Source organism: Ambystoma mexicanum, chromosome 7q (genome assembly GCF_040938575.1).
Source record: "Ambystoma mexicanum isolate Mex_15411 chromosome 7q, UKY_AmexF1_1, whole genome shotgun sequence".
Taxonomy (NCBI): domain Eukaryota; kingdom Metazoa; phylum Chordata; class Amphibia; order Caudata; family Ambystomatidae; genus Ambystoma; species Ambystoma mexicanum.
The window spans coordinates 945379708-945405696 of NC_090941.1; the positions used below are offsets into that span (position 1 = coordinate 945379708).

Consider the following 25989-nt stretch of genomic DNA (forward strand, 5'->3'; position numbering starts at 1 on the left):
GAGATTAATGACAAAGGAAACACCGCCATGCTACTCCTCCTCCACCTGTTGGCAGCCTCAGACCTGGTAGATCACACAGTCCTGTGCGAACACCTGGCCTCGGCTGCCCACTTCCTCGAAAGATGCCATAGCCTAGATCCAATCATTCTTGGACAATCGAACTATGACTGTCTTCTCTTCACTAGCCTCAGCAGACCCCATCAAAATAACCTGCGGTGTACCCCAGGGCTCATGCGTCTCCCCAACCCTCTACAACATCTTTACCAAGCCCCTATTGGACACGTTGGACAGACTGGGTGTCACATACACTAATTACGCAGATGACACCGAGAAACTCATACCCCTCTCGGGCAACTTCGACTCAGATACGGCCTTGGTAAACAAAATATACCTCATCATTCAGGCATGGATGGCCACACAATGAATGATGATTAAACTGAAATCCTGCTCCTTGGCTCCAACACCAATCTAAAAAACTCAGCTCCAACTACAACAAGGCTTTCAACATTGATTGTAACACCATCACAGTCGAGGCAATAGACTAGATAAGAAACCTAGTCACACAACCGCTCTCCGTTTGTACCCGGTCTGGGTAATTTTGTTTGAAAAAACAGTTCTAAATGGTGTTGGTTTTGTTCATCCTGATCTAGGAATTGTTCATAAGAAATAAGTTCCAAGACTTCGTTTGTGTAATGTATATATTTATTTATGAAAAAAATCAAAATAAAAATCACTAATCAAATCTTAGTGAGGACGCAGCTGACATATTTCATTATGCAAGTAGACTTAAGATGCCAATGCATTTTGGAGTGTAAACTCCTTCATCAGGGCAAGTCTGTGTTGTTAGGAAACAGTAACATCAACAAAAGCATAAGAAAATGTATATAAAACAAGAGATACAAAAATGAAATATAATGGTGATCATAAAGCACATAAAAGAATAATGGTTACATACCCCAATAGAAGAATTCAAGTCAAGGTGTAATATGTAAAAAACAATAGAAAAAATAGAAATCAGTACAAAAATCATTCAATTATTGTCATGTGCTCGAGAGGAAAGAAATTTACCTCGCTTAAAGAATGGAGTCAGGCGCGGTGAAAAAGAAAGAAACAATATCAGACGTATGTTTTCACAAAGAACACGAAGGGGTGCTGGAGGGGATCCAGTATACGATCTGTAAAAGCGAAACCAACTTTAGTGGGTGCGGTTAAAGGAGGTAAGTAAACGGAGTAGAATGAGCCACAAGAAGCTCGGTAACCTGGGTTCACAGAATGGTGTCGGCGGTGAACGCAGCGAGCTGTTGTGTATCGCTGACTGAAACCGTTGTTAGGGAAACGGTGAATGAAATAGACACGTGACCGCAACACGCTGGGCGAACCCGCGCGATGCGGCATGTAATTCAAGAGGCAGCAAACTGCCGTTAAGGACATCAATGATGCAAAAAAAGAAATTAAGGAGGCTGTGGGGGCTGAATCATGAATACTAAGAAGAAAAAATGTAAAAATTGTGCATGACATAAACATAGAAAAAATACTATTATCATATACAAGAAAAAGCCACATTATAAGCCAAACATAACCTGTGTATGAGAAATGTGATCAAAATCCATCATATCAACAAAGTGTTGCACAGAACTGTAACTCCTTAAGATAAAAGGAATATCAAAGCATTCCTAAAAAGTGTTCTTGTGAACGCTAGAAAATGCCTAAGGTGTCTAAACCGATAGATGTATACAATAACATGATGAACATTAAGGAAAGCATAAGAAATGTATAGATCGATCTGCGAGTGGTGGTGCCGGGTGGCCCCACCTTGGGTCCCAGTCGGATGACCAGGAGTAGCAGACTGGTTGTGGTAAACCATAATATATCTCATTAGCAAAATAAAACAAGCAGGTGGAACACTAATCATAACCATGTGTGTCTACGCTTAATGACATATATAACAAGCACTCAGGGCAGTGTGGGCAAACATGCAACAGGACTGAAAACGGTGGTACGGAGAAGTACCACCCTGGGACCCAGTCATGTGACCAGGAAAAGCAGACTTGATGTAATGGACCATATCAACAGTGGTACGGAGAAGTACCACCCTGGGACCCAGTCATGTGACCAGGAAAAGCAGACTTGGTGTGATGGACCATGTTATACCTTATTAAGAGAGTGAGGAGACACATCAACATAAAAACCTGTGCATACCAATGGTAACAAATATACTGCAAGTTGAACCATTAAATATAGCAATGATAGTTAATCTCATCGTTAAGACCATTGGGATACAAACTCCCAAGTTTATCAATCCAAAATGTTTCTCTTTGGTTATGGTGAAGACTCAAATCCTCATGTGGATTAACCTTGGTCAGTACTTCCAAAATCAAGAACCTGATTTGTGTCAAACTATGCCGTTTCTCATTCCAGTGTCTGGCCACTGCTGAATTTGGATTCGAATTCCGGATGCACGAGCGGTGCTCATTCCATTCCATCCAAATTTTACTTGACAGGGCAATGGAACTGGATTGGATAAACGAACACACTCGCAAATTTCTTAACAACAAGCATCCCAGGATTCCCAATTTTTACACTTTACCAAAGATTCACAAAGATCAGGTTAAACCACCAGGGAGACCGATAGTTGCTGGTATGGATAGCATTAATCAACCATTGGGAGTGTACATCGACTTTTTTCTTCAGCCACTCATACAAAAAACCTCCACCTATATAAGGGACACAACACGCATCCTGCAAAAACTCAATAACTCTATTTTCCAATACGAACAATTGATGTTTACCATCGATGTTAAGAGCCTATATACATCCATACCGCATGATCTAGGCATTGAATCTGTTGAATGGCTTTTATTAGAAACACCTGAGGTCCGTGCTCAGAAAGAATTCATCATTGCTCTTCTTCAATTCATCGCAGAGAATTCATATTTTCAATATCAGAATAAGTTTTTTCTTCAAACATCCGGTACATCGATGGGCGCCACTATGGCACCATCATATGCAAATTGCTTTATGTATAAATTTGAAACAGAACACGTATTGAAGAACCTAGAATGGAACTGTAATATTCACTTATGGTTACGGTACATTGATGACATTTTTGGAATCTGGACAGGTTCCGAATCCACATTCAACAATTTCTTCGAATATCTCAACAACATTGATCCGCGAATCCAGTTCACGAGTGAGATATCCAAAGATAGGATTACATTCCTTGATGTTGTAATAGAAAAGAAAAACAGCGGCTACAGTACTACTCTATTCCGCAAAACTACCGACCGTAACAATTTGTTACACCGTCTCAGTTTCCATCAGCCCAGTCTCTTGAGAAATCTCCCATACAGTCAACTCTTGAGAGTTAAAAAGATTGTGAGTGACCCAGAAGAATGTCTAGCCCAACAAATCGAAATGAAGGACAAATTTCTGGCACGTGGTTACAAGCAAGCAGAAGTAGATTTAGCATCTGAGAAAGTGAATGCTTTAAATCGTGAGACCTTGTTGACCAATGTCACTAAATCCAAAAGGGAACTCAAAACACCGGTCTATGTTTCAAAATATTCGATTCAAAGCAATAAAATCAAGAATTCCATTAAGAAACATTGGGGCATTTTTAAGGACGATGTGAGAGTTCAGAAACTATTTGACCAAATACCAGTATTTGCCTATCAGAGAAGTAGGAATCTTCGTGGCCAGACACTGGAATGAGAAACAGCATAGTTTGACACAAATCAGGTTCTTGATTTTGGAAGTACTGACCAAGGTTAATCCACATGAGGATTTGAGTCTTCGCCTTAACCAAAGAGAAACATTTTGGATTGATAAATTTGGGAGTTTGTATCCCAATGGTCTTAACGATGAGATTAACTATCATTGCTATATTTAATGTTTCAACTTGCAGTATATTTGTTACCATTGGTATGCACAGGTTTTTATGTTGATGTGTCTCCTCACTCTCTTAATAAGGTATAACATGGTCCATCACACCAAGTCTGCTTTTCCTGGTCACATGACTGGGTCCCAGGGTGGTACTTCTCCGTACCACCGTTGATATGGTCCATTACATCAAGTCTGCTTTTCCTGGTCACATGCCTGGGTCCCAGGGTGGTACTTCTCCGTACCACCGTTTTCAGTCCTGTTGCATGTTTGCCCACACTGCCCTGAGTGCTTGTTATATATGTCATTAAGCGTAGACACACATGGTTATGATTAGTGTTCCACCTGCTTGTTTTATTTTGCTAATGAGATATATTATGGTTTACCACAACCAGTCTGCTACTCCTGGTCATCCGACTGGGACCCAAGGTGGGGCCACCCGGCACCACCACTCGCAGATCGATCTATACATTTCTTATGCTTTCCTTAATGTTCATCATGTTATTGTATACATCTATCGGTTTAGACACCTTAGGCATTTTCTAGCGTTCGCAAGAACACTTTTTAGGAATGCTTTGATATTCCTTTTATCTTAAGGAGTTACAGTTCTGTGCAACACTTTGTTGATATGATGGATTTTGATCACATTTCTCATACACAGGTTATGTTTGGCTTATAATGTGGCTTTTTCTTGTATATGATAATAGTATTTTTTCTATGTTTGTCATGCACAATTTTTACATTTTTTCTTCTTAGTATTCATGATTCAGCCCCCACAGCCTCCTTAATTTCTTTTTTTGCATCATTGATGTCCTTAACGGCAGTTTGCTGCCTCTTGAATTACATGCCGCATCGCGCGGGTTCGCCCAGCGTGTTGCGGTCACGTGTCTATTTCATTCACCGTTTCCCTAACAACGGTTTCAGTCAGCGATGCACAACAGCTCGCTGCGTTCACCGCCGACACCATTCTGTGAACCCAGGTAACCGAGCTTCTTGTGGCTCATTCTACTCCGTTTTCTTACCTCCTTTAACCGCACCCACTAAAGTTGGTTTCGCTTTTACAGATCGTATACTGGATCCCCTCCAGCACCCGATCGTGTTCTTTGTGAAAACATACGTCTGATATTGTTTCTTTCTTTTTCAACGCGCCTGACTCCATTCTTTAAGCGAGGTAAATTTCTTTCCTCTCGAGCACATGACAATAATTGAATGATTTTTGTACTGATTTCTATTTTTTCTATTGTTTTTTACATATTACACCTTGACTTGAATTCTTCTATTGGGGTATGTAACCATTATTCTTTTATGTGCTTTATGATCACCATTATATTTCATTTTTGTATCTCTTGTTTTATATACATTTTCTTATGCTTTTGTTGATGTTACTGTTTCCTAACAACACAGACTTGCCCTGATGAAGGAGTTTACACTCCGAAATGCATTGGCATCTTAAGTCTACTTGCATAATGAAATATGTCAGCTGCGTCCTCACTAAGATTTGATTAGTGATTTTTCTTTTGATTTTTTTCATAAAGAAATATATACATTACACAAACAAAGTCCTGGAACTTATTTCTTATGAACAATTCCTAGATCAGGATGAACAAAACCAACACCATTTAGAACTGTTTTTTCAAACAAAATTACCCAGACCGGGTACAAACGGAGAGCGGTTGTGTGACTAGATTTCTTATCTAGTCTATTGCCTCACTTGTTTTCGGGTCAGGGTGACTCCAGACCCATCACAGCCTGCTCCTGCAAGTGTTTTGATTCTTTGGACAAAAGACGTCAAATAGCATTTACCTTGTGGTGCCCACTTATTTCTCTTATTCTAACACCATCACAGTCGCGAAAACAGTGAAAACTCTAGGCTTTCACCTTGACTCAGCCTTGTCACTAAAAAAACAGGTAAACTCACTAGCATCCTCTACCACATACACGTGCAAGCTAATCAGGGCAAGTAGAGCATTCCTCTCCCAAGCCTACTGTATCATCATCGCTAATGCCCTAATACTATCCAGACTTGACTACTGCAATGCCATGTACCTAGGAGCCAACAAATACATAACCGACAAACTTCAAACACTGCAAAACAACGCACTCAGAACAGCCCTTAACTTACCATCCAAGGAACACATCTCCAACACAAGAAGAGAACACAAATGGCTCAAAATCTGTGACCGCCTGTCACTCAAAACAGCATCACTCACTTACAAATACTTAAACAGTGCAGCACCCCCCCTATCTCGTAGCCATAATAGTAAAAAATACGTCCACCCGCCCCATCAGAACAATTAATTCTCACTGCCTTCAGGTACCCCAATTCAGACCAAAGAAAACGGGCGGCAGTAGCTTCCCTGTCATGGCTGCTCAACATTGGAACGCCCTTCCACTCAAAATCAGAACAGACCAATCTTGTTACAGCTTTAGGCGAAACACTCTGTCCTGGTTACGATCCAACGATCCCCTTGACTGAACTATGTCAACCTGACTGTATATATGTATATTCCTTAAACTGACCTGTCGTAATTAACTGTATATATATATATATGTAAATTCTACAAAATGTAATGCTATGCTTTATACTCACCTGTGCCTTATCCTGTAACTAAGCTTTTATGTATACTTACCTTCCTGTTCTCTGTTGCGTCCTGTTACCTCTGGGTTTTGCGCGCCATACCAAATAAACGAACAAACTCTACTATAAATATAACCACAACTTAATTTGACTTGGCACACCGCAGATGCATATCACTTGAGGAGGTACCCAGTACCAATCCCCATCCGTTAAGAGTTTGAATGTGAAAGAGAGGCAGGTTGAACCTAGAGGAGGGAGGATAACTCGGGGGCAACATGTTTGTCTTGGAAGCAAGACAGCGCAGCGCAACATAGGTTTAAATCCCGCCCTTAGAAACCACTTGCTGGTATTAAGCACGTTATAAACGAACAATAAAATTGTAAATTAAATTCGGTGATGGTTACAGCCCAGCTTTGCAACTCCACTAGCTTTGATAAAAAACACTTTCCCTTGTTGTCTGTCTGGAGAATGCATCATCAATATGTCTAAAAGATTAAGTAATCATCTATGGTAAATCTGAAATACAAATTCTCATTTAAAATCCCTAACCTACCCTATGCGAGATTCTTCGAAAAAGACTTGGCTGCTCCCAAAATAAATGCACATGATTTACCCTTCTGGATTGCTTTGTTTCCTTGGGTAGGCTATCGTTGCAGTCACTCCCTTTTTCAAAAAGAAATTTCTTATGTCTTATGTCTAGCATGTCCTTTAATCTGTCCGGTGAGCCCCAGAAGAAGTACGGAAGCAACAGAATCTTGTTCACCATATCGGCTCCCATTTTTAGCTCCGACTGTCCTTTGTGTACACTCTGGTCCATGGGTCGTTAGGAACGTCCCTGCGGGATCACCCTCTCTTCTGCCTTTCTTCCTAGTTGCCTGTATGCCTTGTAGACTTAAACAGGAGAGAGTGGATGATGCAGGCTACCTTGATCTGAGGAGGTCCTCGAAGTACCCTAAGATCACCATCGCTGTTTTTTTTTTTATCAGGTGCTATGGGCTGGGGAGCAGGGGATCCAAGCGAGCCAGGAGTGCATGAGGGGGGTGGGAGAAATAGGGGTGGAGGAGAGTGAGGACAAGAAGTGCTGAGTTTTAAATGTGAAATGGGAGGGCAGTGCAGAGAGCCTGGGAAGGAAGGGGAGAGGTAGAGACTGCAGTTGGATTGGCGAGTTCCTTGCCGATTTTGAAAAGTTCTGCCATGTTTGTGGATCCAGAGATGCAGGCTTGAATGTGGGCCCTCTTCTTGGAGTGGCTGAGAAACAGTATTTCCTTTGGTGTAGACAAGGGGCCAGTTTGTTAGCCGATGTGCCAGAGGTCTGCCACTTCCGTTCATCAACTCTGCACCTACGTTTCAGAGAGGCTAGATTGGAGTCATACCAGCCATTAAGCTTGTAGGCAGGCTTCAGGTGGATCCTCATGACAGGGGCAAGGATGTCAAGGGTATTAAAGATGGAGAGGTGAAACTTAGCAAGGACTGATTCAATGGGAGTGTCAGTAGCAGGAGGGGGGATGAAAGTGGAGGCAAAAGCAGCGACTGACACTCGCTTCATCGGCCGAATGATGGCCAAAGGTGGCTCGACCAGAGGGCCGAGGGGCCCCACGCAGGTAGAGAGGAGAGAGCCCACACACCAGAATGATACTGCTCCAGGGGCCTACACAGTGAAGTGGTTCCAGAGCCTACCCAGGAATGTCTTATTTGGTGCTCGCCTTGTTACACTGCGCAAATGTGGATAATGTAAGTGTACTCTTTAATATCTGCTCTGCTTTCCATCTTTTTAATGCTTCAAACTTGTCTCTCAATTCTTATATTTAATTGGCTATGTGTTGTTTTGATTATCTTTCTGATCATTAACTGTTTTTCATGATAAAATAATCAATGAACATGTCTCTTTATACTTAGCTTCTTATTTTGTACCATGCAAACTCTGCTTTCTTTGCATATTCAAAAGGAATTCTCTATAAAAAAAAACAAATTGCACGTAAGTAATATTTCCTTTTTGGGTTGTAACATACCTTGTGTATTTTATACTTTACACAGACTTAACAATGACACATGATTAGGTGATATAGTTGTTGCTGCAAATAGTAAAATATTACCAACCCATACAAAGTGCAATGTATTAGTGGCCAGGATTGGGCTGGCCATGCTGTATCCTGTTTTAGGTATTAATTTGGAAAACATTTATCTGTTGTCTTTACTTTCTTGACTTGTTGTACAACTTAACTGCATCAGATATTGCTGTTTTGATTCTCATTTTCAATGCTGCCAAATCATGTCCAACCATGCCAGCCCTGTTCTCGGATCACACGTTCCGTCACTATGCCTATCTGCGTGATAGCCTGTCTCATCTTGTACCGCCATTAAGTGTAAGCCATTGATCATTTAATTTTTATATTGCATTGCATTGTATTATATTGTGTCTTTCATGATTGGTACTTCCTGGAAATATCAACCATAAAACATAGGTGAAGCTCATATTTTGAAATTGTGAACCCAAGAAGATAGTTAATGTAATCTAAAGTTGTTTTATATATAGTAATTGCTGCAATGCTGGCAGCTCTTAGTGCATGGTTCTGGACGAGAAAGGGGAAAGTAAGTGGGTAAAGAGGGCATGGCAGGTATGTATTTGAAGTGTTGTTGATGGCTGTAAATACCTGTTTTATGGGTGCTAGTATGTGTCTAGTTATGTTTGCAAGTGGTTCCTTTTGAGGATACTTGGTTTGTGTCTATCAAAAGTGGAGACCTAGGTGTTCGACTCATTACTGGTCTCGATGGAAGGGTGTGTGGTTGCATGAAGGAAAGTGGAACAGAGTTATGCAGAGTAAGGGCTGCATGGCTCCACTGGTGAGGTGATGAGGGCTAATCGCAGGCGTTCAGCTGCATTCTTTTTTGCAGGCCTTTTGTGTAGTGTAAGGTGGGAAATAAAAGGTGAATAGGGTAGTGGGGATGGAGATCCTAGAATGAGGATGTTTATCCAGCCAAGGTGTCCAGTTTTCCATGATAATGGGGTGATAGTCCTGACGTTATCCAGTTGTCATTGTCCATGTTTCCATAGTGAGGGGCATGTGGGCGATACCATTCCAATTGTGTCCACTCCCCAGATCCAGAAAAATAATGCTTTCACTAGAAGATAGGACTTAGAATGATGTGCCTGTTGTGCAGAGTGTATTTGTATTTATCATGTTTATATAGCGCTTTACGCCAAAGCGCTTTACATTATAACAACAAGAATACATAGAAAATGATAACAATAGAAGCAAATTACAAAACATGAATCAAATCAGTAAAACAGTATGTAGAACATTTTACCTATGATGATAAACGCGAAAAAGAGGGTGAAGAAAGGGGAGAGATGAGGGAGACAGGATGGGGAATAGAATGAAGATGCAATTGAAGGGGAGGTAAGTAGGGTGAAACATGAGGGGCGTGAGAGAGAGGTGAAAGGATGGGATAAAGGGCGTCAGGGTGGGGAATGGATAAGAAGAAATTTCAAGGAAGCACGGAAGGAGGAATAGGTGGAGCTGATAGAAAGAGGTAGAGAGTTCCAGTGTAGGGGGCAAGGAGCTGAAAGGAGTCGAAACGAGAAGAGGCACATGGGGACGGGGGAACAGTGAGTAGGAAGAAGGAGTGTAGAATGAAAGGAGAGAGGCAAGGTAGGGGGCGCAAGATCATGAAGAGATTTAAAGACAAGACAGAGGAAGCAAAATTTAAGTTGGGAGTGAAAGGGAAGCCAGCCAAGGTAAGAAAGCGAAGAGGAAATGGAGTCGTGAGGCGCAAGAAGACAATGGGTACGGATGGCGGAGTGGTTGGGGGATTTGAGGGTGGCAAGATGAGAAGTAGGAAGTCCTAAGAGGAGAGTAGAACAATAAAAAAGACGAGAGAAGAAAGTTTAGTGGCATGGAAGGTGAGAGAGGAACAGAATTTACGAATATTGAAGAGGTGGTAGCGACAGGCGTGAGAAATATGGTGGGTAAAGGAGAGGGAGGAGTCAAAGTGAAGGCCTAGATTGCGAGCATGGGCAGAGATGGGAAGATTAGAGGGGGGAAAGTGAATAAAAGGACGGGGAGATGGAGGGGGAAGCGTGTTGGAGGGAAAGAATAAGTCTTATCAGTGTTGAGGGAGAGAAAGTGGGATGACATCCAGTTTTTAATGGCAGTAAGACAGGAAGAGAGATTAAGGTGGAGGTCAGGAGTGAAGGAAGAGGAGGAAGGAAAGGAAAAGCTGGGTGTCGTTGGCATAGAAATGGTGAGAAATCCCAAAAGAAGAGTTGATGGGAGTGGCTAGGTCACACCAGCCTGGCTGCTACTGATTTATGGAGCATGCATTCTAGAGAATGGCCCAGATAGGATTTTGGAGTGAGAGTTCCCCCCCCACCCCACCTCCCACAAGTTGTCTTTTTATTGAAATCTCGATTGAACATATTCCATTAATAACTGCCATAACAATACAAGCAATATTGAAGAGCCATCGGAATTTCATTTTTACAGTTTCTTAATTGGAACCCCCACCAACCAAAAACAAACACAAAAAAGAAGAGAAAAGAGAAGTAAATCAAATATATATAGATGGATAGATGGATGGATAGCTAGATAAAGTCACACGAATGCTAGCAATGGCAACAAAGTGGGTTCCTAGTAAGGATGACACCTCCCAGCACTGCCCCACGAGGCCGCCCTCCCACCAGAACAATCAAGCATTTCAAACCAACAAAATTTCCCTGTCATCACAAAAGTCTCTAATAGTTTCATAATTTGTGGGCGAAAAAACATGTGCTCCTTTCCTCGAGTAAAGTCCAAGAAGGGGGTCCAAGTGTGGGAGAATCTCTCCATTCAATCAGATGTGTGCAGTAAGCTTTTCCATGGCTATGATCTCCCATTTCTTCACCTACCAGTAAGAGATACAGGGGCCTTCCAGAGTCTTCCAGAAGTGAGCACATTTTATTCTCACCACCATCAATAAGTGTGATATTAGGTCAGTTCTAGAGCCTGACATTGGAAAAGTGCCATCCTCTGGAACATGGTCAGCAGACACATGGGGAGCAGGCTTCTCTGTGGGATATCTATTATCCTTGATCGAATCTCTTGCCAATATATTTGCATAATTGGGCAGTGGCACCACATATGTGTGAGGTACCCTAGTTGACCACACCCGTGCCATCAGCGATCTGAGTAGTCTGGACGAATCGTGTGTAACCTTTGGGGGGGGGTCATGTACTGGCGAAAGCATAATTTAATGGCTCCCTCTCTAATTAAGGTGCACCAGGAGCTCTTGGGAGCCTCTCACAGATTTGGGAAGAAATGGGAGGTGAGCTAGAGGTAAAGGTGAACCAGTTTGTTTCAAAGCCTTCCATTCCGGCAGCCTCTCCTCCAGTACCCAATCTAGCATCAGGGCAATCTGTGTCGCCTGGAAGTAACGCGGGACTTCGAGCCCTCCCAGACCCCTGGACCAAAGGAGAAGCTTGCAAGGGATTCTGGAGGGTCGACAACGCCAGTATAACCGCCCCACTGCCTTCTGCAATTCAAGTAGATCTCGCTCTGATCTACTGATTGGTAATGCCTGAAAGATGTAGAAGAGCCTTGGGAGTAAGGTCATCTTAACCGCACTGATTTGGACCACCCATGAGATGTCCTGCATCTCCCATCTTTGGAACATGTCTTTGGCCTCTTTCCACAACACAGGAATATTGGCTCTTAGGAGGCAGGTGTATGTATTTGTGATATGGACCCATTAGTTATGTGATCTCCCGATCTTCCCACAGACTTCATGATTGATACGGAAATCTGATACCAGGGCGAATCACTCCAGTAGGTTTGAAATGCTGATAGGGAGGATAGAGGGTTCTTGGGAAAGCAGATAACATTGTCTGCATATAATGCCACCTTTTACGTGGCCCCCGCCCACAATATGTTAGCCCAGAGATGTGGGGTTGGCAGCGTATTCTCTGTGCTAGTGGTTCCATGGTTCCACTGCTAGTGCAAATACTAAAGTGGAAAGGGGGCAGCCCTGCCTAGTGCCCCTGCCGAGGGAGAGCAGTGATGACCTAAGGGCATTAACTTTGATTCTGGTGGATGGGATTTGAAAATTTGCCATAATCACCCTAGTGAAAGAGGGGCAAAATCTGTAGGCTGATAGGAGAGCTGCTAAATAATCCCATGACATGCTGTCGAAGGCACGGTGTGCGTCCAGAGAAAGGAGAGATAATCCACTCGAACTCCGGGAGCCAGAGCAACCAGATCCACCACCTTTCGGACGTTATCATGGGCACCCCTATTTTTAATAAAGCCGGTCTGATCGCTGTTGATTATATGCGGGAAGACCTCTCCCAGTCTGGTTGCTAAGATCTTACTGTACAATTTTGCATCAATGTTTAAAAGGGATATGGGGCTATAGGAGGTACATTCCTCAGGATCTTTCCACAGTTTCAGCAATAGGGTGGTGGCTGATTCAGCCATGGAGTCAGATACAGTTCCTGATTCTACAGAGTTAAATATTAGTGAGTTGAAGGACCAGGATGTCGGCAAAGATTTTATGAAATTTGTTAGTGAAACCACCTGGGTGGGGGGCTTTGCCTGCTGGGAGGGACCAAACTGCCTGGTTCACTTCCTGAGTGATTATATCCGCTTCCAGGACATCTCTCTACTCTTCGAGCACTTGGGGGAGATGCGACTGTAGATAAAGTCCGGACTGGGGGCTTGGATCCCCTGGTGTGAGGAGGATACTCTGTAGCTTTCCTGCCTCTGTAATAATCAGTTTCCCACCCTCATCCCTCAGAGCCACAATATAGTTGTGGGTGGCAACCTTCTTTAGCTTCGCTGCTAGTAGCTTGCTGGCCTTTTTACCCTTGGAGTCAAAATGTTTTGTTAATAGTATTGACTGGGCCGCCTTCTCAGTCAGATGTGCTTCTAGGGCCTGTTTAGCTATCTGAAGGTCCCGGAGAGAGCGCTGATTCCCCTTCTGTTTTCTTTCTCCTTCTCCTGGACTATACCCCCCAATGTGGCCCGATGACATTTTTGAGTCCTCCTCCAGGATACTGACTTTTCAATAATAACCCCTCGGATCACTGCTTTCCCAGCATCTCATGCTGTCCAGAATGTGAGCTCCCCAGTATCATTAACTTAAAAGTAGTTTGTAATGGCTTCCAATATGATAATTCAAGGTTACAGTTAGTATGGAGCCGTTTAGCCTCTAAGGGGGCTTAAGAGATGCGGTGGCCAGGACGACATCTAGCACAAGCATAAGGGGAGAGGGGGGTGTAATCTGAGAGAGCTTTCGGTAGAATGGTGATCCCACATACTGATGGAATCGGGGTTATGGATGGAACCAGGTGTTATGGTGCTGGGGAGGCTCTGGACTACTTGGCTAAGATTCTGAAGTTCGTCTTTTCTGCAACAGGGCTTCTCTCTTGGTGCCCCCGAGGTCCTATTTGACAAAATTTCAGTTGCTGGCGTTGAGTAGATTCATCCTACAATTGCGATTGTCCCCCCTCCCTGTTTGGGAAAACACAGGGGCGTGGGCGGTAATGCCCAGGGGGGGGGGAAGAGACTGTGCAGACTCTGTTCAAAGCGGGTGGAGACTCCACGATACATCTTGACAGTAACTTTGCTGATCATGTATCAGACCAATTCTGGAGCACAATTTACGTTGCTGAATCCCTGGTTATTACAGCGGCAGCCTTCCATGTATAGGAATTAGTGACCAACAATTTGTCTATCGAGTACTAAAGATCTAATTATAAAATCTAAAGCCTTCTTGATGAATTTCTTATATATTTTATGTTTTTAAGGTTGGTTGGACCGGGCAAACGTTTATTTATCTGGAGGCATTTGGTGCATTTTGAATTAACGTGATGTTGTATGAATTGCTTAATTAGTTATTTATTGATGCGTAATGTTGTTTTTAACAATGCCAGTAGTTGTAATTGTTAGATGGCGGAATTTTTGTATCAGTATAAAAGGTACAAAATGTAACCAAATGTACTTAATAAAACACAAAAACTAAAATAAGAAACATATCAAGCCTGGAGAAACCTTTATGAACAGCTGAATAAATGGTATAAACCTTCTCCCCTGGGAGAAAGAACAGCCATACCTCTATCGGCGAGTGTTCTCTTAATAGTTTTGTCATGGCGTGAAAATTCTGCTCATCATTGAAAGTAGAGGCTGGTGTATTATCCATAGTCGGGTCAAGGATACAATTAATGTTTCCCCCAAGGATTATTTCCTCTTCAGCGGATTCAGTTAAGAATTCAGAACACCTTGTAAATTACCTATCATAACTCTGCCTGTTTTTCATGAGGGCCACAAACTGTAGCTGATGTGATCTTGCGTTCACCCATGAGGACTAGAATTAACACATTACTCCCCTCTCCATCCTGTAGAACTTTAAACACATTCACAGGCAAGCCCTTACTGATCATGATAGCTACAGCCAGGTTTTTAAGGCCACTTGTAGTGAAATACGCTATGGGATATAATTTATTACAGAGGCACGCTTCATCCACCGCCAGCAGATGGGTCCCCTCTCCAGCCTGCTCTGGGTCTGGTTGCTGTGGATTTCTTCTTTCCTCTCGCTCGTCTCTCCTTATATGCACCTGTAGCCCCTCAACTGGCTGCAGGTGCAAGTCCTTTGCCTGACCACAATTAGCTTTATTAGTGGGACATGCCTGATCATGGTAGTGGTGTTGCACAGTCCTTCCTCGTCTCAGTACCAAAGTGGTGTGCACAGATGGAAGTGTGCATTACTCCCAGTTGCTTCGTGTGTGTGTGTGTGTGTGTGTGTAAGAAGGGGAAGACTGGTGGTAACGTATAAAGGTAGGATGAATTCTGGCAAGGGGATACCATGCCTCACTTGAAGACATCCTCTCCCCACGGTCCTGTCACCTAGGTGATACTCCCCCCCGCATATCCACCCTCAGAGTCGAGATCCAAAAGTGATGCCCTTTCACCGGCCACATGAGAAGAGGATCCAAGCAAAGTGGATGGGAGGATGCCCTCCGGTTCCTCACACCATGCACATTCAGGGTCAGGCAGGGAAGGTCAGGGGACGCTATCATGTTTCCCTTCAGGCCAGAGACTACCAAGGAGGACCAGAACGGGAGCTTTGGGGAACCCATTCAGGAGATATTTCTTGATATTAGCTGCAATGCTTACTTGTGTGACAATAAAATAAAGAACTCCATAGAAGATGATGGAACAATTAAAAATCATTAAATGCAATTCAACACACATATGTGGTAGGTATTACAGGGGTGCAATTCCCTCCTGGCACCCAATCCAAACCCCTTCTGTTCCCCTCAAGTTATGGCATCATAACCACCCTAACTGCGCAAACCCAAGAAAAGTAAGAGCGTGACATTGTAACATCATCTGGTAACATGTGGAGATTCTTTTTATTTTTCAGATTAAGGATCAATTGCCAGACAGATAATTGGCTATAACGAACAGTCCAAAGCGCTACAAGGCGGCCCTATTTCAGATTCGAAAGGCGGTTTCGCCTTGCCCTAGGCCTTCTGGAAATGTCCGCCTGAGAGTCCAGAGTAGTGTCCATTAATTTGCCCGCTTCCTCCTCCGAGCTGATGGCATAATGCTAATTCTGATGTTCGAATAGCAGCTTGCAGGGGAAGCCCCAGCGGTATTTTATGATCTGGGATTGCAGCCAGGCTGTGCAGCTTCCTACGATTCGCAAGTATCTGAGGCGCCAGATCTTGATATATGGATAGCTTTGCCACCCCACCCCTTCCATCCCCTGAAACTCTGTGGGCTCCCTCTTCCTTGCCGCCATCATAGTTCTATCTTTTAGCTGTAATTAATGTACTCTTGAGATTGGGTGACCAGATTTATAAAGTAAAACACTGGGACATGACAACTAACATAAAAGTAGGACTAACTCTTGAAAGTGGCTGTCAAGATGATACGCTTTAGTAGCGTTAGGTGGAGAAGGGTGTTTACGTGTTGCTGTTTATATAATAACTTATTATAATTAGTTAATCACAAACTAACACTATTTTAAGATGTAAAATGCAGCATTTCTTCTGTGCAAGAGTGTGCATTCCTGCCTGCCAGCTATGAAGACCTACTACCAAAAGCCAGGACCACTACAGTTTCCAATGGAAACATAATCTTGAGAGAAAGGGGGTCAGAGCAGCAAAAACAGGGACAGTCCTGGAAAAACCAGGGAGGTCTGGTCACCCTATCTTGAGAGCACATCCGTCAACAGATTGTGGTGTTCCTTGGCCGAGGAGTGTATGCAATGCGTTCTGCCCAATTCCAAATCTGCTGTGCCCGGTCGGTCAGCAAATATCTAAATGGGTCTCGGACATAGTCTGCCAGCTCCTGATCTTCTACATGTTGGGGGATTCGATGTTCTTTATCCACAATCTATTTCTCAACTCCTTCTGTTTGGCGCACATGGCTGTGCGCTTGCTTCACACAGCGTTTTCAATATCTCGTACTCCGTACTCCAGCCCCAGCATCAGCATGTGCGAGTTTAGTCTGCAGTGGATTTGACCAGTATCCCATTAGTGGGTTTAATCTCCAGTGTGAGGTGTTTCAGGCTAGCGTGTATTTCCAGAAGGTCTTTTGCTGTAACTGTAGGGTTTAAATGGGCAGCCGTGCGAGGCAGAGAGTGGACCTCTGCTTGAATTTCTTGAGCGTGTCTCTCTTGATCTTGTATGGCTAAAAGTGATGTAATGTCCCCTGGTTTGGGCTTTACCCCAGATTTGAGCATTGCAGCAAGGCCAGATGATATCCTGGTCATATAGCACCCCGCAGGCCGATAAAGCACTGCCACTCAAGCAGCTCCTGATCACAGTTGTATGTACTCTAGGCGCTCAAGCTTTTGCCCACTGTGCAAGTATGGTGTGTCCATGTGCCTGATTCACGGGCAGTCCCAGGAGTGCCCAAACAGATGTGGCCCCAGTTGGCAGGAATTGGTCCTGAGGAATGCAGATGCGACCCGTGGTTTCAGTATGAGACTGTGCAAAGCCAATAAAGTTATGGGAAGTTCCCCATCACCGGTGCACACCAGTCCAGTAGAACCCAGCTCCAATGGCTCGCCCCACCACACTCTGAGAGGCCGGCTCAAGTCCTCTGCACAGGCACTCCGCCTGGATGGATTGGGACCCTCTGCAGTTCGCCCTGCACCTCCCATTCCCCCGGCACAGAACAGCGAGGGACAGGCCCACTAATAATGCGTGGAGCTCGGTCCAAGGAGATAAGTTCTTCACCCTGCTGGATACCAGAGTCCTCCATGGCTCACCTATCGGGCCGCCCACTCCCAAGCTCCACGAAGCTCGCCAGACCACGTTGCGAGGTTGTTAAAGCACACTATGAGGGGATTTTAATTTATAAAGCATGCCATTCTAGGGGTTTTGTGGTGCCTGTCGACGCAGCCTACAGCATGCACGTCTCCTTTCTGTGCCACCTGACCCCCGTCCCCCCGAAGTGGGAGTATTTTACTCCTACCTTTAGAATAGAGTGTGAATCCATTTTCAAGAGAGGAAAAATAGTTTCCTCTTTCTCAAGAGAGTAAAGAGAGTATCTGATATCCATCCAATTTGTGCATCAAATTAAAACTGCTCGAAAACATTAGACACAAAACTTGATATCAAAGTTATCTGCTTTCAAATAACGTATTACACATGTGGAAAACGGTAGCCAGTCATTTTATTGCAAACATTACAGTAGTACATAACAGAGCGGACAATAACACAGAAAAACAGTGAAAAGATTAAATATATACTTTGTTTTTTATTTTACTTTATTTTTTATTTGTTTGGTTTGAAAACAAACTTTTCCAAAATGTAAAAGACATTTTCAGAATAGAAAACATAAAAGCAAAGGTTCAAAATCATACAAACCAATCATTACATACATCTTAAAAGAAGACAAGAAAAAGGGTTATTTACAGGGTCACATAATCAGCATAATAACCAGTGTTATCTTCCTCCATCCCTAGAACATTTATCATTCAGCATCAGTTTAATAATTCCTTACATCATCTAAAGAATCTTAAACACATTTGTCAAGAACGGTACTACAGCTATCTTTATGGATATCCCTGTACCATGCAGCATTTCCCACCACAGCATATCCGCGAAGACCTTCTGGGTATTATTCACAAATTTAGAGAAATACTCTGTCCGTTCTGCCATTAGAGACTTACAATCTAACAAGAGATGGCGTAATGTTTCCATTTCTTTGTGATGGTGACACAACCTACATGGATATTGCATTTTATGTGTCTCTACATGTTTTATTGCGGACCTTATCCCAAGAATTTCTCCCGTAGGGCATACATAAACCAGAACCTCATAATCCTGTTACGTATGTTTTTACTAGGGCATTTTATTAGATACGGTTCTGTATGCCCAAGTGCTTTTTGGTGTGTAACTAGCTGACAATAGAGCTTAGTATTAGCCACCTTATCCATAGTACTGGACCAGTCCGCACATTGCAGTAATTTTTTCACATGAAGAGGATTGTTAATTAGTGTTTCCGCACCGAGACCCAAATTCTTCAAAGTTTCTTTACTTAAGGTCTCTTAATTTTAGGAGTTGATCAATAGCTGAGTTCTTGAGGCCACGTCCCAAAATTTTATATAATAGTTCCAAGTGAGCAATCCCAACTCATAATGTATTGCTCCAATGGAGACTGTTTTCGGTAGGCAATACAGGGCTGCTTTCAGCATTTTTGATTCAATTTTCGGGATTTTAGAAGATACAATATCATGCAAGATTTCTAACCCTTATACCATTTTTGGTGTCACCTTGGATTTAAAATGCCGCAACATTGGATCAATTGAGAATTTTCCAAACTTAGTATACATTTTTTTCAATTGAGCCCTTGGCAGTGTACTTTTTTGCATGAGATATTCCAGATACATGTACTGTTTGTTCTGTTGAAAGATCGAAAAACCCAAATATATCATTGCTGGCATAACCTCAATCTTTTCGTTGTTCAAGAACCATGCTTTCACCTTCCCTTTCTTTGTATTTAAGAAAGTCATGAAAACTGTCTTACTTGCATTAATGCTAAGTTGATTTGCCACCGTGTATGTATAAAAGGCCGTTATCATGCGCTGTAAGCCCTTCGCGGACTGGTCTATCAAAAGAAAGTCATCCGCATAGGCTATCCATGTCACTGTGACTCCTTCTATTGTTGGGGGAATAAACATACACTCCTCTAGACAGCTCCAGACATCCGAGACATACAAATAAAAAGAGTGGGAGCAAATAGGCACCCTTGTCTAAACCCATTCAAGATGTTGTTAGGGGCGAACAAAAGGCCTTCCATATTTAGCCTAATCTGGATCTGAGAGTGCATATGTAGGTGGATAAGTATAGATAGAAGATTCTCAGGCATCCCAATAAATTTCAGTTTTCCCCAGAGAATGTCTCGGTCCACCAAATCAAAAGCCATACTCGGGTCCATGGCTGCTAAGTAAATAGGAGTGGAGTTGGCCTTCCAGGCTCTATTTTGCAAAATTGTCAAGAGGAGACCCACTGCTTCCGTCCCAGTGGATTTCCTAAATCCATATTTTTGTGAACAGAGAATGGATTTTTGATCCATCCATTCATTTATTTTCATCAATACTAGTCCCGCGAATATCTTAGAATCCACGTCTAGTATAGCAATAGGGCGGTAGTTTTTGGGGGATTTCCTATCTTTGTAGATGGGAATAATGTAAGATAGATGCCATGATATAGGGATAGTTTTCATTTCAATAATATCTTTAAATAAAAATTAGAAAATTTTTGCCCACAGCCCTGGATTTCCTTTAACCCCTACAGTGCCAAGGACGAGATATCTCTTCCTTGGAATTGCATGTGCAGTGCCAAGGACTTAGATGGCTCATCCTTTTTGGCACCTTGTTTTGAGCGATCCCTGCACAGCAGGGATCGCTCAAAACTGTAATCCAACCCCCGGGCTATGTAAGGGGGAGGTCCCCCCTCACTGTCAGGGGGCTGGATTACCTTCAGTTTCACGTCGGCGTGCGTAAAGCACGTCGGCGTGAAACTGAAAGTAAAATCACAGAAAGAAGGTAAGAACCCTTCTTTCTCCACGTCGATCGCTGGCTTTATTCAAGGCGGGTATCGTTGGAAAGGGGAGATTCTTCCCATTCCAACGATACCCATTGTGTGGCATTGCTGCCCGCGGATCAAGCGCAGGGCGCGCAATCCGTGGGCAGCAATGTCACCGGATCAATAGAGATCCGTTTGTGACGCAGGGGGATGGGGGGATGCTTACTAGGTAAGCATGGGGCCCACTAGGCCACCAGGGATATAGGAAAAAGTGGTGTCCTTGGAAAGGGGAGGTTCTCCTCCTGAATCCTCATCTGTGGGGCATTTACTGCATTAACATGTTCATCAAACATCGATTTCAGCACCATTCTAACACTAGATTCGGTGTCTAATTGCATAGGTTCATTCAGCACCTTCGAGACTCCCACTCCTTTCATCACTGAGTCATTCATCACTGTTGTAAGCGGGTTGATTTTAAAGTATTCTTCCCTCTCAAACCCATGATGTAGGGGACTGTGATAGCAGCATTTACTCCATCTTGTTGCTTTATAATGGTGCAGGCCCCCTCTATAGATGTCAGGGGAGGGCACTTCAAAGTTTCTCCCCTTTCAGGATGGGGGAATGTATCCTGGGCCTTAAGGTGAGAGTTACCCCTAACGGGAGTCTCACTATTTCTAGTAGTAGTATCCGTAGATTGCCAAGCTAAGGAAGAGGCAAACGCCCTTGCTAATGGAGATCTCTGTATCATAGTTGCAACTACAGGCATATTCTTTTCCCTTGCTGCATCCAAATTACCGGTAACGGGGGTATACTCAATACGTTGGTCATTCCCTATCAGGGGCTCTTTTACCTTGTTTATGAAGAAGTTAAGAAGATTATTATGAGAACTTATGGAAATCTGTTCAGTTGGTAGTATTTTTTGTTTGCCCTTGAAAGTTGCACTTCGATTTTACCTCTGACGTTAAAGTATCACGTGCCGGGTCCCCCCAATCCCTTTTACATAAGATGTTCCCTCCGCTAATGTCCTCGATATTAAAGGGGTTTCTGGTGTAAGACTGGACCCGGATGCAGCTTGTATCAAATTGTATATGGATTCTAACTGGATCGACCGAGGGCAGTTCTGGCTAATCAGCTTTTCCAGTAAATCCACTTCAATTTGTTTCTCCAATGCCTGATTCACCGGAACAGGTTGAGGTTCCAAAGGCAATGTTGTTTGAGTAGAGTTCACTTTCCTATCCTGAATAAATTTCTGAGTAGTCTTGGACAGCATTAAGGGAGTACTATCCTTAATAGAGGTAGGGACAGCCCTAATAGTTTTTAAGAATTCCTGAATAGAGGTTTACTTACTATTGTTAGTACGTCCACTAGCCTCAGATTTAACTGTTTGATTTCTTGATGGGTACATTCATGCCCCTTATCCAGGAGATTCAAAATACGCGTCAGGACCGGGAATGTACCTTCTGCTTCCTGATGCTCTAGCAAGAATGTTTTTTCCAGTGAGGAGGTCGCCCTTTGTGGTATCTGCGGGTTTATAAAGGGATGTATTTGAAGGGGACTAGAAGAAGATTGCAATTGCTTTCTAAAATCTGGTTATTCTAGGTCCAATTTCGGACGGGATTCTTTTTGTGCCTCCTGCCCAAGATTCTTTTTTACTGTTGTAGGACAGGAAGGCCCGGTCGGGGGTCAAAGATGCGTTCTCCAAGTAATATTTGTGGAAATGCATATTATCAATACCACCACCCCTCAGCTGTATTGGAGTAGATGGACCAAATGAAAACCGAATCTGCTTATCCAATTCAGCACTTATTGCTGGGGCCATCATTGAAGTGCCCAGTGGAAGGTTATGGGATATATCTCTAATTTCAGGTAAGGGGCTAAGAGGGGGGCATCACTCCTGTACACTTAGGAAACTCTGATGAATAGATAAATCTGGGTCCAAAACCGTATGAAGGGAGAATGTATTCATAATCCCCTTTTCTAATTGCACCCCAGAGGGCTGTACAGGGATATGTGATAGCTCCCCACAGGGGGGTATACTTTCGTTAAAGGACTGTGCTGGCTCTGTTTTTATAGAGTTGGGCGAAAGTATGCAAGGAATAGGGTCAACATTCTGGAGCCCAAGAGTGTTGTCAGTAGGATACTCCAGTGAATATATATTCCTCTCGTCATCAGTTTCATCAATATTATTCTTAAGCATTTCATTTTTTGTAGACAAGGTGGTTCGCAATTTACCACTTCTTAAAGCGCCCGCCATACTCATTAGGGGTTTAGGTGTAGGACTCTTTCCTCCCAATAGCACAGGGCAGTATCTAAGTCAAACAAGACAGACCTACTCACCAGTGCAAGGTGGAGGATTACTTACTCGTTTGGACGTATTTTATATGTACCCTGAGATCAATTGACGAATAAGACCTTCCCCTTTGTAACCCTGAGTAAGGCAAACCGATGGTACTTAAACCTCAATTCAAACAAAAGGCACAATTTGGCCGGTTAACTTCGCAGTGTCCACCAAGTACCGCTCCCGACCAAATTATGCGAAGACGCGTACCTTATTGCCTGTCAAATCATACTAGTGCAAGGCAATATCTTTCGCATTGCTGGAGACCATGAAGAACAATCGGGGGACCTCCGCACCCGAACAGCCAAACAGCCATTTAGGATCCACTTTGTGCGCGGGTGCGCGAGGAGGCTAGTAGTTATAGGGTTGCTGGGTAGGCAGGAGGCGGAGCCAGCAGTGAAGCAGACAATCTACAGAGAAGGTAAAGGGTGAGAAAAAAGATGAGATTCCACCATAAGAGACCTGGGTACAAAGTCCTAACACAAAGTCCACTCTACAGATTAGAAAATGTGGGCAGATAATTACAGTCCGTTTTCCTGACACGGCGCGTTTCCAGTGAATGCAAACTTCCTCTTCTCAACAGCGTTTCAGGCAGAACACAGGAGAGCAGAGAACAGTGCAGCCAAACAACCACTTAGGATCCACTTTGGGTGCAAGAAAGTGGGGTAAAGGTTTAAAATGGGTCAGGATGGGGTTGGGGTGGCATTATAAGGGTAGAAAATCAGCAGGTTGGGGGACCCCCAAATAACAAAAAACAAATAAAATTCAGTGTTTTTCTGTGTTCTGCCTGCGATGAAATGTGCCACTCTGTAATTGTTGTCGGTAAAATCACTTCTGATGTTTGTTAATCTGCTTAAAATCACATGCTGTGCATATGGTCCGACATCCAGTGCTAACCGCAGAGTATTGCATCTTGTCTTTCGACAACCAAAAGGGGACATAGACCTGGGCGTGCCTGTAAGACTATCCCTACGTGACGTGTAGTGTACCCAAGATCCCTCACGCGTCGAGGACCCTCAGATGTTTTTTTTTCACCCAGCATACTGGTCGCCTTATGCGGAGCTAGTCAAAGACATTGCTTATTGTCCCCTCGACGATTGGTCGAATAGTTATATAAAATAATTCAGATCACCCTATTCGTCCCTTATTTCAACAGCTGTTCCAGATCTCTGCCGAAGACCTCCAGAACTTCGACGGACGGAGATCCAGTCGGCGCTGCTGACCACGTTGCCGGGCCTTCCGCCGGCCTACACAGTAGGGAGAGTGGGGTCGGGGTGGACATTTCCATGCTATCTGAAAATGCCTTTCCCTTTCCTTCCTCTTTCCCTTTTGGTATTTGTCACTACCTATCCTCAGCTATGGAGAGAACTCCATTTAGGTTTTGCCCTATTTGTAAGAACAAATTGCCTTGGAAGGATAAGCACAGACGGTGCAACCAGTGCTTGCCCCACGATCACAAGGAGGAAGGATGCGCGGCTTGTAAGCTCCTCCGTCCTAAGACATTAAAGGAGCGTAAAGTCAAACGGTGGGCGGCCTACGGTATGATCAGACCTCCGAACCGGAGGTTGTTGACCTTTCGACGGAACACTCGCATTCTGCATAGTCTGTCCCCGGCCCTGCTAGGCACGGCTTAGGCACTGCTATGGGGAAGTCGCACCCCAGCGACAAAAACGAACATGTGCACAGCACTAAACACACAACCCCGAGTCAATCTTCGGCCAAGTCGAAGAAGACTTGAGCGCCAATGGGTACACCGAAAGCTCTGGCGGCACCCACCGACCGGCAGGGTCGGGAGCCCTCCCCGCAGCTTCATATACGCCTAGCGACCGGGCCATCAAAGACAAAGGGCGCTACCCCTAATATGCCAGGTTCCGTCGAGACGCATCACAAGAAGGCATCCGGCGACAATAGGGTTCCGGTTCCGCCGAAGACAATATCACGGCCCTGCCGAAAAATAGTCCATTGCAATCGCAGGCTGAAGCTACGTGACTCCCGTCTGCGGAGGACGTTGCCGAAAGCTTAGCAAGGATTGTTTCCGCTGATTCTCAGAAACGGCAGTCCAGGGATGCTTCGAGGCCTACGGAGAAGGCCAAGGATCCCCCGAGGTCCAAGGATAGCCTAACGGGAGTACCAGAACCCACCCATAAGCCGAAAGAGAGGCACAGGGATGTCACACCTCTGTCGGGCCCTCAGGAGGAGTTCTCTGAGGGCAAAGAAGAACAAAAATGTCAACGTTTTTCGACGGATGAGCGCGTCCGGACCCTTTTCCACCTCTAGACCGTTCTAGGTCTTCGGTTTGGACTACAGAAAAATTTGAAGACTGCATGGAAAGGCTGGACAGGTTTGTTTCCTGTTCAGAACAACCCACACCAAGGCGGCCACGGGATGAGACCCCTTGAACCCCAAAGCAAAATTCCCAAGACTTTTTGACCCCTCTTAGGAAGAGGATATATATAACTACGACCTAACTGAAGAGGACGTTCCTGCAGACACTCAGGATGAGGAATTCATCAGCCCTGAGGACATGCATGATCACACATGGGGCTGGGAGGAGAACCCAGATGTGGGTGACCCTCAACCATGGCAGTCCCCAGATCCACAAAATCCTGATGCCCTGTCTCTGGATTCTCCCCACTCCACCCCGACTAGACAACAATGATCGCCAGTGGATGATCAACTCACGTTCAACGTAATGTTGCGTAAAGCAGCTGAACACTTTAAGATTGCAACAGATGAAGCTGTCCCTGAAGCTGACTTTGTGGAGGACATCCTCAAGGAGAGGCCGCCGGCCAGCCAGGCTATTCCTCTTCTCAATTCAATTAAGAAACGTCTGGCTCCCTCCTTATCGACACCTGCTCTCACAAGAGGTGTTAACCCAAGAATAGAGAAACTCTTTTGTCCTTCTCCCTCGGATCCTCTGTATATCGGAGGTCACTCCACCCCAGATGCTCTGGTGGTGACTACCACAAGAAAGAGGGCAGGGGTCCCTTTGTCAACTGTCGAGGCACCCCCGTATAAGGAAGGTAAACAACTGTACGCCCTTGGGAAACTGATCATGGTCTCAGCAGCGTTTTCAACACGTACTGCCAACACAACCTTGTTGGCCAGCTACGCCGATGCTCGGTAGGCCTTACTAGAGGAAGGCCTACAGGAGGTTCCCGAACCTCTACGTACTTG

At 44.1% G+C, this 25989-nt stretch overlaps 1 protein-coding gene across 1 annotated transcript in view; it reads left to right on the forward strand.

The window, feature by feature from the left end:
- The window catches only part of INTS4 (integrator complex subunit 4), a 1642132-nt gene that overhangs the window by 931130 nt on the left and 685013 nt on the right, over positions 1–25989 (forward strand). The window contains exon 14 of the mRNA XM_069639944.1: positions 8687–8820. Coding sequence (XP_069496045.1) covers positions 8687–8820 — 134 coding nt within the window. The remainder of the gene's footprint in view (positions 1–8686; positions 8821–25989) is intronic.